Source organism: Podarcis tiliguerta (genome assembly GCF_965153285.1).
Source record: "Podarcis tiliguerta genome assembly, chromosome: 6".
Classification (NCBI taxonomy): Eukaryota; Metazoa; Chordata; class Lepidosauria; order Squamata; family Lacertidae; genus Podarcis; species Podarcis tiliguerta.
In genome coordinates, this window is record NC_139539.1 from 16,656,974 (window position 1) to 16,669,906 (window position 12,933).

General features: G+C 44.1%; 1 protein-coding gene across 7 annotated transcripts in view; it reads left to right on the plus strand.

The window, feature by feature from the left end:
- Positions 1-12,933, plus strand: part of BCAS1 (brain enriched myelin associated protein 1) — a 53,508-nt gene that overhangs the window by 4,370 nt on the left and 36,205 nt on the right. For all 7 annotated transcript variants that reach the window (XM_083446902.1, XM_083446903.1, XM_083446908.1 and 4 more), the window contains exons 2-4: positions 824-903; positions 2,419-2,506; positions 10,088-10,659. In XM_083446902.1, coding sequence (XP_083303028.1) covers positions 832-903; positions 2,419-2,506; positions 10,088-10,659 — 732 coding nt within the window. In that variant the 5' untranslated portion in view covers positions 824-831. The remainder of the gene's footprint in view (positions 1-823; positions 904-2,418; positions 2,507-10,087; positions 10,660-12,933) is intronic.

The window sequence follows — 12,933 nt, forward strand, 5'->3', positions numbered from 1 at the left end:
TGTTGTGAACATAATTTGCATGATGGAGGGCAGAGGTGTCATGCCTTGTCTCTACCACATGAGCAACAGATCTGGGTTTGAACAGGACAGGGTTAATGGTGTCAGAAGCACTGCTGGAGACTTCCTTAATGGGACATTTATTGTTAGGGGAACTGCAGATTAAGGCTAGGGATTTTCATGTGATGTTGATTCCATGGGACTAAATTGTTGAACAATTGCTTATTGATAAAGCATCTGTAGTTTTTCAAATGGGAAGGGCAACACCTTCCCCACCCCAGCTAAGGATGATGTGATCTAGGTGTCTGTGTGTGAAAAGAGCAAGACTACATTTTGAAATAGGTGCTGAGACAGAGCTGAGTTTGGGCTCTGCATCTTGAGGTGCAGCCTGCCTCTCTCAAGAGGTCCTATGTGGGTGCAGTGGATTGCACAGGGGTAGAATAGATGCCCCTTTGGGTCCCTTCCAGGCCTACAATTCTATGAACCTATGGTTCTATGACTTTCACTGTCCGGTGGAGTATTTGTAAGTTAAGCTGTGCTTCCGCCTGTGCTCTGCCAGTACATTTGTTAATACATGTAAATACTGCCTAATGCCACTAAGCCTCCAGTAACCACCTCCCAAAGCTAATTTAAAACTGGGCAAACAGATGCATCTGAAACTTCTCAGTGATTCAGAGAAGTGGTGGAGTATGTGAGAATACAAACTACGGTTTAGTGTCTCTCACATCCCCTTAGGGTCCTGCGAATACATCCCTGCTCTGAAGTGTGGCTAAAGGCTGCTCAGTCAGCCCCATGTTTCCTAAATTCTGTATTTTCTCAAACACAGCGTCCACTATGGGAAACACAATGTCCATGCAAAGGGAACCTGAAGACGACGAACCTGTTCACATAACAGCATATTCAGAGGTAAAAATCTGTAGATTTCTTTGTTCTGCTTCGTCTGGTCAAATTGTATTGAAAATGCACAAGCAGCAAACTTTTTCAGCAGGGGCTGGTCCACTGTCCCTCAGACCTTGTGGGGGGCTGGACTATATTTTGGGGAAAAAATATGAACGAATTCCTATGCCCCACTACTCATGTAAAAACACCAGGCAGGCCCCACAAATAACCCAGAGATGCATTTTAAATAAAAGGGCACATTCTATTCATGTAAAAACACACTGATTCCCGGACCGTCCATGGGCCAGCATGAGAAGGCAATTGGGCCGGATCCAGCCCCCGGGCCTTGGTTTGCCTACCCATGGCACAAGCTGTGTCTCTGGCAGCCCTCCACTACACTTGCTGGGCTGAAAGAAATGCAGTCTGTATTTAGAGACTGGGAAGAGATGGAGACCCAGCTATGCAGCATTTAAATGTTGCTTTTGTGTTTTGTACTGTGTTGGGAAATTGCAGGGATATGTGCATGCCTGGATGGATGCCTCTACCTATAAAAACGGCACATGTAAGGGAAAAGCTCCAGGATGATGGTAGGGATGGGATACATCAAGCAAGGACTGTGAAGGGTAGCAGTGGACAGGGTGGATCTCTAGCTAAACGATGATTAGGTAAGCAAATAGAACACCAGCCAGGGATAGACAAAGCTTTGTGGCTCAGAAGGATCAAGTCCCATGCTATTTGTTTGTCGAAATACCCAAATACAAATGGGAGTGATCCAAGTACAAAAGTAAATTTAAGAATTCCATAGCTGAGTCTCCTCCACCCACACATCTCCTCCCAGGATGCAAACACACTAAACATTTAAAGCACATTTGAAGCACATTGTTTCCCTCAAAGCACTCTGGGCATTGTACAGTGGTAACTTGGTTCTCGAATGTAATCCGTTCCGGAAGTCCGTTTGACTCTCAAAACGTTTGAAAACCAAGGTGCTGCTTCCGATTGGCTGCAGGAGCTTCCTGCAGTCAAGCGGAAGCTGTGTCTGTTGTTCGGCTTCCAAAAAACGTTTGAAAACCAGAACACTTCCGGGTTTTCAGTGTTCGGGAGCTGATTTGTTTGTCAACTAAGCTGTTCGAGAACCAAGGTTCCACTGTAATTTTTTAAGCGTTGCCAGGAATTGTAGCTCATTGAGGGGTGAACTCTAGTGCCCAGAATTCTTTCATGCTTGCACATCTTAGGCTACCTTCCTCTTCCTTCCTCTATTTGCACTTTCCCATTCTTTCCCTGACTTCTAGTTTAATGGCAAGCCATGGTTTGTTGTTACACCCTGAGCCTGGAAAACTGGTTTGAGCAAAACATAGTTTGCCCAGTTCTGATGTAAAGGGCATGATGGGAACAGGGAGAGGAAAGAGGGAATGCACAAGCCCAAGGTAATAATGAACCACTCTCTTCTGAACCGAGTCAGGGTTTATTACTGCAGTGTTCAAAATTGTGCAAGGGTTTGTGACCAAGCAATTTCAATGACTAACCTTCAGTCTGATGCTCTAGGTTTCATCTGAACCTCCTGAAAACCTTAAGAATGGACCTGTCACAATCGGGACTATACAGACTGTTCCTTCTGCAAATGGTGATGCAGGTATGTTCAGAGAAGGAAAGGCTGTCATGCCCATTTCTGGGTGGGCCCTCCAACTCCAGCTGATTTAAACAAGCCCCCTGTGCAAAGAGAAATCTACTCGCAAACATTTATGCAAATGTTTACTTCCTGGGTATGAAAATGTCCAAGATTTCAGGGGACAGTTGTTATGTAATCTGATATGAGAATGTGCCTTTGTGATGCATATTAGTGGGTCAACCTCTGCTAATCTAGGTGTTCAAACTCTTTGCTAGCTGCAATGGATAGAGGGTTCAGGACAGCTCTACGTGATTGCTACATATAATCCAGCCCTTGTTCTTGGACATATATGGGGACAATGGGTGTTTCTTAGTTATTTCACTTAGATCATTGTCTAGAAACAAAATACTTTTTATTCTGTGTCATTCATCGGTTTGCCTCTTCCTATACTGATTGCAGTTCAGACCAATAAAAGATATGATCTCTTTGGCATTTCTCTCTGGCATTCCTTTTCACAGGAGACGTATGTAAATCATACAAATTAAGCAGACATTAATCATATTGGTATACAGTCCATACTATATGCTATAGTATATTATAGGCAAAGGCTGGGAGCCAGAAACAATGACAAGCCAGGAAGCTTTTATAAAACATGCATGAGATAAAACCATGTAAGACAAAACCACATCATTTATCACACCCCTGAGGAAACACCTGCCTGCTTAGTACGAGCTGTGTGGCTTCTGCATGGCTAGTTTGCTGCATTTATGAAAGTGTGTGTTTAGGATCAAGGTATGGAAATCTATTTGCAAAACAGAGAGCTGCATTTGTGTCATGCAGTGAATATTAATGCAGCTGGCCCTTAATGTGATCAAGTGATTTCACTTGGGGTCTGTAATGACTCACTTCCCAAAATGAGTGCAACTTTAGTCTAAAATTTGAAATCATCAGGAAAAGTGATAGGGGAAGAGAGAGGGACGTGTTGTAAAACATAAAGTTGGACTTAACTTGAGGGAAAGTTGATCATTGCCAGTAGACCAGAAAGGAGGGGTCTGGCCTAGCTGGTTTTGTTTTCCTTTGAAACTGTGTAATAGAAAAGCAAGGCAAAGTTTGAATTCTTCCAATCTCCTAGCCTATAAAGGGTTTGGATGCTTTTTGCTGTGGGCTTTAAGGCAATCTTCCAATGTAACAATTGGGATGGGGACTGCAGAGCTTCCTGGGTGTGTCTGTGAACAGGTTACGAGATTACTACTGGATCTCATGAACAGACAAATTTGTGTGGACTAATTTCTGCATAACATTCCCACAAGCAGACCTCCAGGGGATTGTTTCAAAATGGCTGTCCATAATCTGATGGCACCAATCTACAAATGAACCCTATTCTCCATAGCCCTGCTTATATTTGATTTATTTATTGGTCACTTGACTCTTCTCTGTGTACAGTACATAGGTGGAGGTTCAGGCGCAGCACAAAAAGCAGATATGTCAATATCATATATAAGTTGTGGGTGTTAACTCAGAGTGATTAATGGTATTTGACTTCTTTCTCTGACTCATTCAGAAGTTGGCTTGTCTGCCAGACTATGCTCTCTGCAAAAGAGGATTGACATTTGCCCGCGCTTATGTCTGCCTGTCTTGTGTGTATGCACACTCAAGGACAGTGGGAGTCTCCCCCAACTTGTAACCCATGAGTCTTGCTCATGGGTTTCCTGCGGACATCTGGGTGGCCACTTTGAGAACAGGATGCTGGACTAGATGGGCTATTGAACTGATCCTGCAGGGCTCTCCTTATGTTCTGATGACAATGCCTATACTCTCCCGCCCGCCCCCCACCCTTGGAGAGAAATGAAGAAGGAAATCAGAAGGGTGTTGTTCTTTCTCACTTTCCATTTTACTCTATGTGCTTTTCAGTGTGGTGTAGTGGTTAAGAGCGGCGGACTCATAATCTGGGGAACCGGGTTCGCGTCTCCGCTCCTCCACATGCACCTGCTGGGTGACCTTGGGCCAGTCACACTTCTCTGAAGTCTCTCAGCCCCACTCACCTCACAGAGTGTTTGTTGTGGGGGAGGAAGGGAAAGGAGAATGTTAGCCGCTTTGAGACTCCTTCGGGTAGTGATAAAGTGGGATCCCAAATCCAAAACTCTTCTCTTCTTCTCTTCTTCAAAGCTCAGATTAATTTTACTGAATCTGACTGAATCCTACTGAGTGCACAGCACTCACTCAAAAATCCAAATGTGCCCATGGGCCCAAAAAGTTTGGTCACCCCAGTTGTGTAGCACAACAAGCAGAAACAGCCCAACACAGCCCAGCCTCCTGTTTTTGTTTTCTGCTGGGACTATAAAACAGGAAAAGCAAAAAAGCAAAAAGCAAAAACAAAACAGGAGGGGATGTCAAGCAATTGTCAGAATATAGACAACAGGTGTGCAGGCTTGGTGGCATTTAACTTGTTTTGTGTAACAACCTGAACAAGTGCAGCTGTTCACATAAAGCTTCTCTGAAGATGGTAACGTTTGTTTTAATGGAGATCTTGATTAAAAAGATAAGCACGTACTTCCCTCTGCCCCATGTCTGTATTAAATCAGAAGCATTTCTTTCATTAGGCAGCATGTTTTTGCAGCTGTTTGCTGTCTGTCTTATGGTGCCACATCCAGCACACATCATTCTGACGCATCAAATTTTAGCTGAACCCCATTCTCAACAAGAAACTTTGCTTATGTGGATAGTTGCTTCCAAGTTGTTGGGTCCCACACGGCATTCAAAACTGTGCATCTCTCAAGGCCTTCCTGTTATTTACCATCATAGCACAGGAAGTATTTTTACACACCTGCCCTATATGCTAAAAGTAAAAAATGTCAGCAATATAGCAATCACGCTTTATCCAGGTTTGTATCTAGCCTTGCCCACAAACAAAAGTGTGTGGGGGGGGGGGAGTTCTGCTCTCCCTTTCTCAAAGGCAGTGGTGTGATATTTGGAGTTGCACCTTTGTTTCAAGGTGCATGAAGCCATCTATATGCCTCTTAACATGTAGTCATGGCTGAAGGCACAACTGTGTAGTCAAAGCCCTAATTGGCCTAAATGCCATGGATTAATAACCCTTTCTGCCAGGGCAAATAAGTTAAGCCCTTTCACTCAAAAAACAAGCCTGGTCTTTCTGAAAAACTGGCACTTGTTTACTGCACTGGCATGCATAATTTAAGAAACCATAAATCATTGCAAGATAATCTGAAATGTGCTGGATCTTGAATTTCAAGAAATGTTGCATTACTCTGTTAAGCTACTTACAAACTAAAAACAGGTGCTGGTTAAGAGTCAAACAACAAGAACCCTGCTGAGAAAGTTAAGGTGTAGCATGTGTCTATAAATAGATATTGATAGCTTCTATACTGAGGTCTTTAGGAACCTCAAAGTGTTTTCCATGAGGCTCCCAGGAAGCCTCCTCTGCAGGGTAGGGCAGGGGCATCAGATGGGTGAGTTGGTGGGTAAGAAAGATGATGTCTCACTCTTACTCCCACTCCCCACACCATGCAAAGGGAAATTATATGGAGCAAACATAACCAGTCCCAGCTCACAATTACTCCGTACACATTTATACCATTTGGAGATCAAGGTCAATAAGTGGCCAAGCTCCAGCGAAGCTTTCTAGATCCTCCTCATGAGCAAGAGAATGAAGTATTCATAAATTAAGTGCCCATCATAAAGTGCTAAAGAACAATGCTGCCAAGGAGTGTGGTGGAATCTCCTTCTTTGGAGGTCTTTAAGCAGAGGCTTGACAACCATATGTCAGGAGTGCTCTGATGGTGTTTCCTGCTTGGCAGGGGGTTGGACTCGATGGCCCTTGTGGTCTCTTCCAACTCTATGATTCTATGATTCTATGAATGTATCCTAGTGATGCCAAAGGAAACTATAGAGAAACAAAGACATCTTGCAGCACCATCAAATTTACAATTTCTGATTCTTTCTCTGTATCTTTCATCTTGTTGATACTTTCCCAGACTTCATAGCACCCTGGCTTGTGTGTATTTAGCAGCATATTTAGTAAATGGGTGGCAGTAAGTTTACCAATCTGCTAAAATAACAAAAGCAACCCAGATAGTCAATGTGTCCAAGCTATTCCTGTGTTCTGGTGGAGCTCCAGTGCCTGAAAAGTTGCCCTCTTCATCTGTGGACCCAGTGGAGGCTACCTGCTTTGTTATATGGCCTGATTCTGCAGTTAAAATACCCAGCTTGTCCTTATTATTTATTAAATTTGTATACCACCCTTCATACGTGGTTCTCAGGGCAGTTCACATTATTATAATAGAAGCTGGGTCATATGAATAGGCTGAAAGCTATGTCTAGACCAGGGGTGGCTAACTTGGGAGCTTCCAGATGTTGTGAACTCCCATCATTTATCATACTGGCTGGGGCTGATGTGAGTCGGGTGCCTCTTAGAGGTGGAACTGTATGTGTTCAGTGAAGATGCATTTCTACCTAGATTCTGCTACACAGATGTGAATGGGGAGGAAAGCCAATATCTGTGATTCTCGTGGGGCAGTTAATTAGCTGGGTTTATTAGCTGATCCTGGATTGTTTGGACCAGCTGCAGAATATGCATCAAACATAAGTACTACTTGATGAAATTCAACCTTGGTGGGTCACAAGCTGTGCAGACATGTTCGTGCAACAGAGCTTGAAATGGAAAGTGGTGACTGTTAAATATCATGTGAATATTGCTCACGATCACTTTCTTTTCCATTTTGCTGATGGTTCTAGACATCCTGAAATAAGCCCCATTCCTATAATGCTTTACTAGTTCACAGCTGCAAAGGCACCATCGCAGTGGGATCTTTCCATTTTCCTGCTTTGTCTTGTACACTCGGCTCATGTCTTTCCACAGCTGTTTAAGAAACGCATTTAGAAATGATTTTCATGTCTGTCTTGCCTTGGTGTAGTTTCTGAAATCAAAGGTATGTCAATCGACCGTGACATGCTTTTATCTTTGTGCTTGATTTCACTTGCGTGAGTGAAAGGACACCATTTTCAGGCTAGATCCTGCTGCCTTGTACATGCTGATTAATGAGAGCTTATGGCAGGTTTTTGGATCCATTGCTCTAGAACCAGAGTTCTCAAATTAAAGCCTCTCTAAGGAGGTTCAGGGATAGGACAACAGTGACTCAAGGGAGCTTGAGGATTGCAGGGATGGCCCCAGACCAAGGACAAGGTGCCATTAAGGACAACAGAGTGGTAGGAAGTCATGGTTCAGCCCTACCCAGTCCTGGAATCAAGGCTCTCTCTCTCCATGGAGAAGGAGGAGAAAGAGTGTGATCCCTCAGCAGATCTCCGCACCCCTAACGGCCCTGAGGACCTTAACAATCTGGCCCCAGGACTGCTTGGGTTCTTGGCTGGCCCTTGGATCTTCCCTTAACACCCACCCCCAGGTTTACAAGGGCAGAAAAGAAAGAAAGTCCAGCTAGCTCAGGATTTCCTAAATTTGCGCCTCCAGTTGTTTTGGAACCACAATTCCCATTATCCCTGACCACTGGTCCTGCTAGCTAGGGATGATGGGAGTTGTAGTCCAAAAACAGTTGGAGACCCAAGTTTGAGGAACACCGAGCTAGCTGCATGTGAGCTACTTGGGAGGAGGGTGAAGCACATGTAACACCTCAAATCAGGACCCGGGCTAAGTGCTAGGAAAGGATGGAGCCTCCAGGAAATATGGTCTGCTCCACTGCTGATCAGCAGCAGCTGGCAGAGCAGGGTAGGTGTAGCTGTGTTGCTGTCCTGACAGTCCAACCAGGAGAGTGGGTGGGCCAAGGCAGCAGAGAGTTCGGCACAGTGTGGGCCTGGTAGCAGGAGCATCAGATTCGCTCTGCCACCAGGCCTGTACCTGCCAAGCTCCCTGCTGCCTTGCCACCCACCCACCCTCCTTCCCTGTAAGCGTCCACGATGCACAGTGTTGGGAAGTCAGGAGAGCAACACAGCCACACCTGCACCACCTGAATGCTGCTGCTGAAGTGGCAGTTCCAAGCTCTAGAGCAAAAGACAGTTGAATGCAGGTTAGCAGTAGGCTACTTTAGGGGGTTAATGATATGCTGGTTGGCACACTCAGCTCTGCCATTCAAGGGAGGGGAATAGCCAAAGGTAAGGCTGGCTCTGATTTAAAGGCAGCATTGGAATAGTCACAGCAAATAAAATTCCTTCAGCTATTGTGCTTTGACGGGAGTTAACAATTAGATTATTCATTCTGCAATAAAAGAACAGGTTTTGTTGCATTTCCACATTGTTAATTCTCAGAAACTGTACCTTGAAACCTCACAATTTCCCTTTCCCTTTGAGGACAATTTTACACTGTTTTTGGCAAGGGGAATCTTGCCTTTACTTCTAGAAATCTCATCTTTCTCACAACAATGCAAATACTTATCAGATTTCTAAAGATTTCCATCCCCACATTTTCAGGAACTAGCTACACTCAACTCAAAGCATGCTCTGCTTTTGAATTCTCCAGCATGCAGTTTCTTATGTGGTTTCAGTTTCTAATGATTCAACAAAGAATAACAAGCGGGAAGCTACACTTTTGTAACTTTTGTCTTTAAAAACAAAATAATAATTGTGCCCGTTACCACACAGGGCATGCAGAGACAAAGCCTTTGACAAATCCAAATTGCTGCAAATGATTAACAGTAGGATCCTTCTAACCCTGTCATTCTATGCCATCATCAGGGAATGTGCTGGTGAAGCAGACCCCTGCATCTAGCAGGCTTGAACGCTTAACACATCAGCTGGTGAGTGGGGAGTTCTATCCTGCTCAATTGGCTGTATCTACCTGTCCCCCTACAGTCAGCAAACATACAAAGCCAAAATACAGTTCTGGGCTATTTAAGAAGAAGAAGAGAAGAGTTTGGATTTGATATCCCGCCTTTCACTCCCTTTAAGGAGTCTCAAAGCGGCTAACATTCTCCTTTCCCTTCCTCCCCCACAACAAACACTCTGTGAGGTGAGTGGGGCTGAGAGACTGTGACTGGCCCAAGGTCACCCAGCAGCTGCATGTGGAGGAGCGGAGACGCGAACCCGGTTACCCAGATTACATGACTACCGCTCTTAACCACTACACCACACTGGCTCTTAAAAGCCCTTTTGCAAACAGCCCCATGTTTTGGACATTCAAAGTGCAGCATGGGGCTGTTTGCAAAAGAGCTTTCAAACAACCTCCATGTTGCACTCTGAAGTCCCAACAGTCGGGGCTTCAAAGCACAGCATCACCTGCTGTTTCTAGGACACTCACCTTTCCAATTTAGCTCTCCAGAGGTAGGGAGATAAGGATCTGGCCAGCTGGCCAGGAAGAGTTCCTCACCCTTGCCCTATAGTTTAAGGGAGCATTCCAGTGTCATCAAAGTGTGGGCCATAAATAGTCAACAATGACAATACAGTGAGCTTCAGCAACCCATATTCCATGTGTAAGCGGATAGGCCAAAGCTCACACTTTGTAACGAGAATGACACGTACACACTGTGCTTGTTTAGCCATTGCAGTTTACAATCAGTCCATTAAATACACAGGCAGCTATGATTAATAGTGCATCTTTCCTGTCATGATGGATAATTGCTGTTTTCTTGTTTGTACTTGTAGTGGATGCAAGAGTGAGTGTTGTCCAGGATAATGTGGCCGTTTCTTCCCAGAAGACAATGGAGCTCAGCTCCAGCTCTGAGGCCAGTGGAAATAATCTTGGGAAGGAGGCCAAGGCGGCCCCACCAGCTGCCAAATCTCGTTTTGTCTTTGCATTTTCACGGCCTGTACCAGGACGTACCGAAGAGAAAGCAGCAAATGCATCGGCTGGATCGGCTCAGCTTGATGTCAGCTCAGAAGCACCCCAAGCGAACAAAGCCTTGAGTGAGAATGTGGACCTTCCTGCTGCAGCTGCGACAGAGGAAGCTTCAGATAAAAACCTAAGGGAAGAATCTCTCAGTGAAATTGAACTCACAGCACCGGGGAAGGCAGAGGAGGAGGAGGATGCCGCTTTGTCCAAGCCCAAAGAGTTAAGCTTTTTTGACAGACTCTTCAAAGTGGAAAGGGGGAAAGACAAGATCAAAGCACAAGACCAAAGCCAAGGGGAGGTGAAGGAAGAGAATCCAGGTGTCATCATCACAGCAGAAGGAACTGCAGGATTACAAAGCACGCCAGAGAATGTCTTGCAGGGGAAGGCAAGTAAACAAAACAGGATGGTATAATTTGTTTCTAATTAAGTCTGATGTCTGGAGGTGTTTTTGGTTTTTTAATGGGACAAGATAGCATCACACTGTACAATGTGATAAGAAGCTAAATCCCCGTTGAGTGACATTGGTGGCACAGCCACCTGTTGGAGAAAAATAATAATCCACTGCAGCTGCAATGTTAGCTCTGCAGCACAATTTGATGACTAGGAGCCCAGAAGCCAAATTTGGCCCACTGAGCATCATTGCCTGCTCCCTGCCCTAGTCTCACTGAATGGTAATGAAGGTGTGGTGACAATGTCAACTACCTGAAATATTTCATTCATAAGAAAAGTTGTGAAAATTGGAGACATTTCTACCAATGCTCTTCTTGTGTTTTTGCGTTCTTATCTTCTTTGGGTTTGGTGTTCAAGATTCAGCCATTGGTCAACTTGTGGTGACCTTAGTGTGAGGCAGGTGCCACCAAATTTATGTATAGAGTTTCACCATGAAACTATATACACGGAGAAGGCAAGGTGAAACCAAAGTAGACTTCATTCACTTTCCTAGAGCAATTTCTGGATAATACTCTTGAGATTACAACCATTTCTACAGTTTAAATTCAGCCATGCATTTTGAACTAAACCCTTTTATTTTAAAGAGCAACCTGCACAATAAATAGAGTTTACTTCTTTACAAGCAACTGCTTGTAAAGAAGTAAACTCTATTTATTGTGCAGGTTGCTCTTTAAAATAAAAGGTGGAATTACTACTAATAGGATTCTGTGAATCGGGGGGGGGGGAGTTTTTAAAATAATCTCTCTTGTACCCCACCTTTTTATTTTTATGTTGGGTTTTGAGTTTGCCTGCAGTTAAATTTTGAGTGTAAAGACCCAATAGCTTTTATTTCTAACAACATATATTTTGGACACTTCATATATAACCCCCAAACATTCTGATGGCTTAAAAAAAAACAAAAACTTCTGGGGAATGAGAATCCTATGTGGCTCATTCCATTACTGAGAGTTAGAAGGCTTCATTTATTGCCTTTACATTTAGCTGTAGACTATCCACACTGTCTGGTAGTAGCTCTCCAAAGTCTCATGCCTTTCTATCAATGGGTCAAACTAAATAAGATGTGAATGATCTGTTCTTGGGTATCCCAACTTTTTTTTCTTTTTTAAAGCACACACAAACCAAACTGGATTTCGGCTATGGTTAACCTTCATCCGATTACATTTTTCTTATAGGGATCCATCTTATACCAACCCAGAACATTGATCCACCCAGCCTGGTGTTGTCTACTCTGGCTGGCAGCAGTCATTTAGAATCTCAGAGGTCTTTCTGTCACCAGGTCTTTTCCTAACCAGAGATGCCAGGATTGAACCTTGGATCTTCTGTGTTTAATGTCAGTGATAGGACATAAGTACTTGTGTGTTCTGCATGATAAGGCAAGTAGCACTATAAGGGAAACAAGTGAGATTGGGAAAATGTTTTCCCCAGCTATGGCCCTGGTGCAATGCACACCACCCAAGCACATCTGCAATTGCAGGGCGTTGGACTAGATGACCCTCAGGGTCCCTTCCAACTCTGAAACTATGAATTTGGAGAGAGAGAGAAGCTATATCCCCTCTATGTTGGCCCTTAACCTCTGCAGAAAATTTAACTGATTACTCTCCTTTGTCTTTCTGACATATTTCAGTTCTCTAGTTTGGCTGTTTACTGACATATAACTACATTACACTTTGTCACCATGCTATGGGACATAGTAATTCATTAGGCAAGAAAACTGAAAAGACCTAACCAGGCCACACTAGACAAAATTCACCACCACCGTACAGCAAGAGGAGCCAACACAGGGTCCTCCAGATGTTCTTGGACTACAACTTCCATCATCATTGGCCATGCTGGCAGGAGCTGATGAGAGTTGTAGTCCAACAAAAATCTGTACGTCACCACAGTGACTACCCCTATTGATTGGATGAAACAGCATTGGTAGTGGTTCATCCCATGGTTTGGGTTCACAGTTAGTTTTTTATTGGTCCAGTTGGTAAAGTCAAGTTTTGTGGAATGAAGTGAGGCAGGTGGCTCAAGAAACAGATTTTGGGCAGCAGGAAGGGTTGGCAATGTTTTGGAGCTCAGAACTGCATCCTCAAAGCTACCCTGAAGCCCTCTGGTGCAGTGAGTGAAGTTTTTCTGTCACTTGTATTGAAGTAAGATTCAGCTGCCAATCTAGTCAAATTCTTTTCCTGGAATGAGAGGGATGCCATATTGCCCTGTGCTTCAG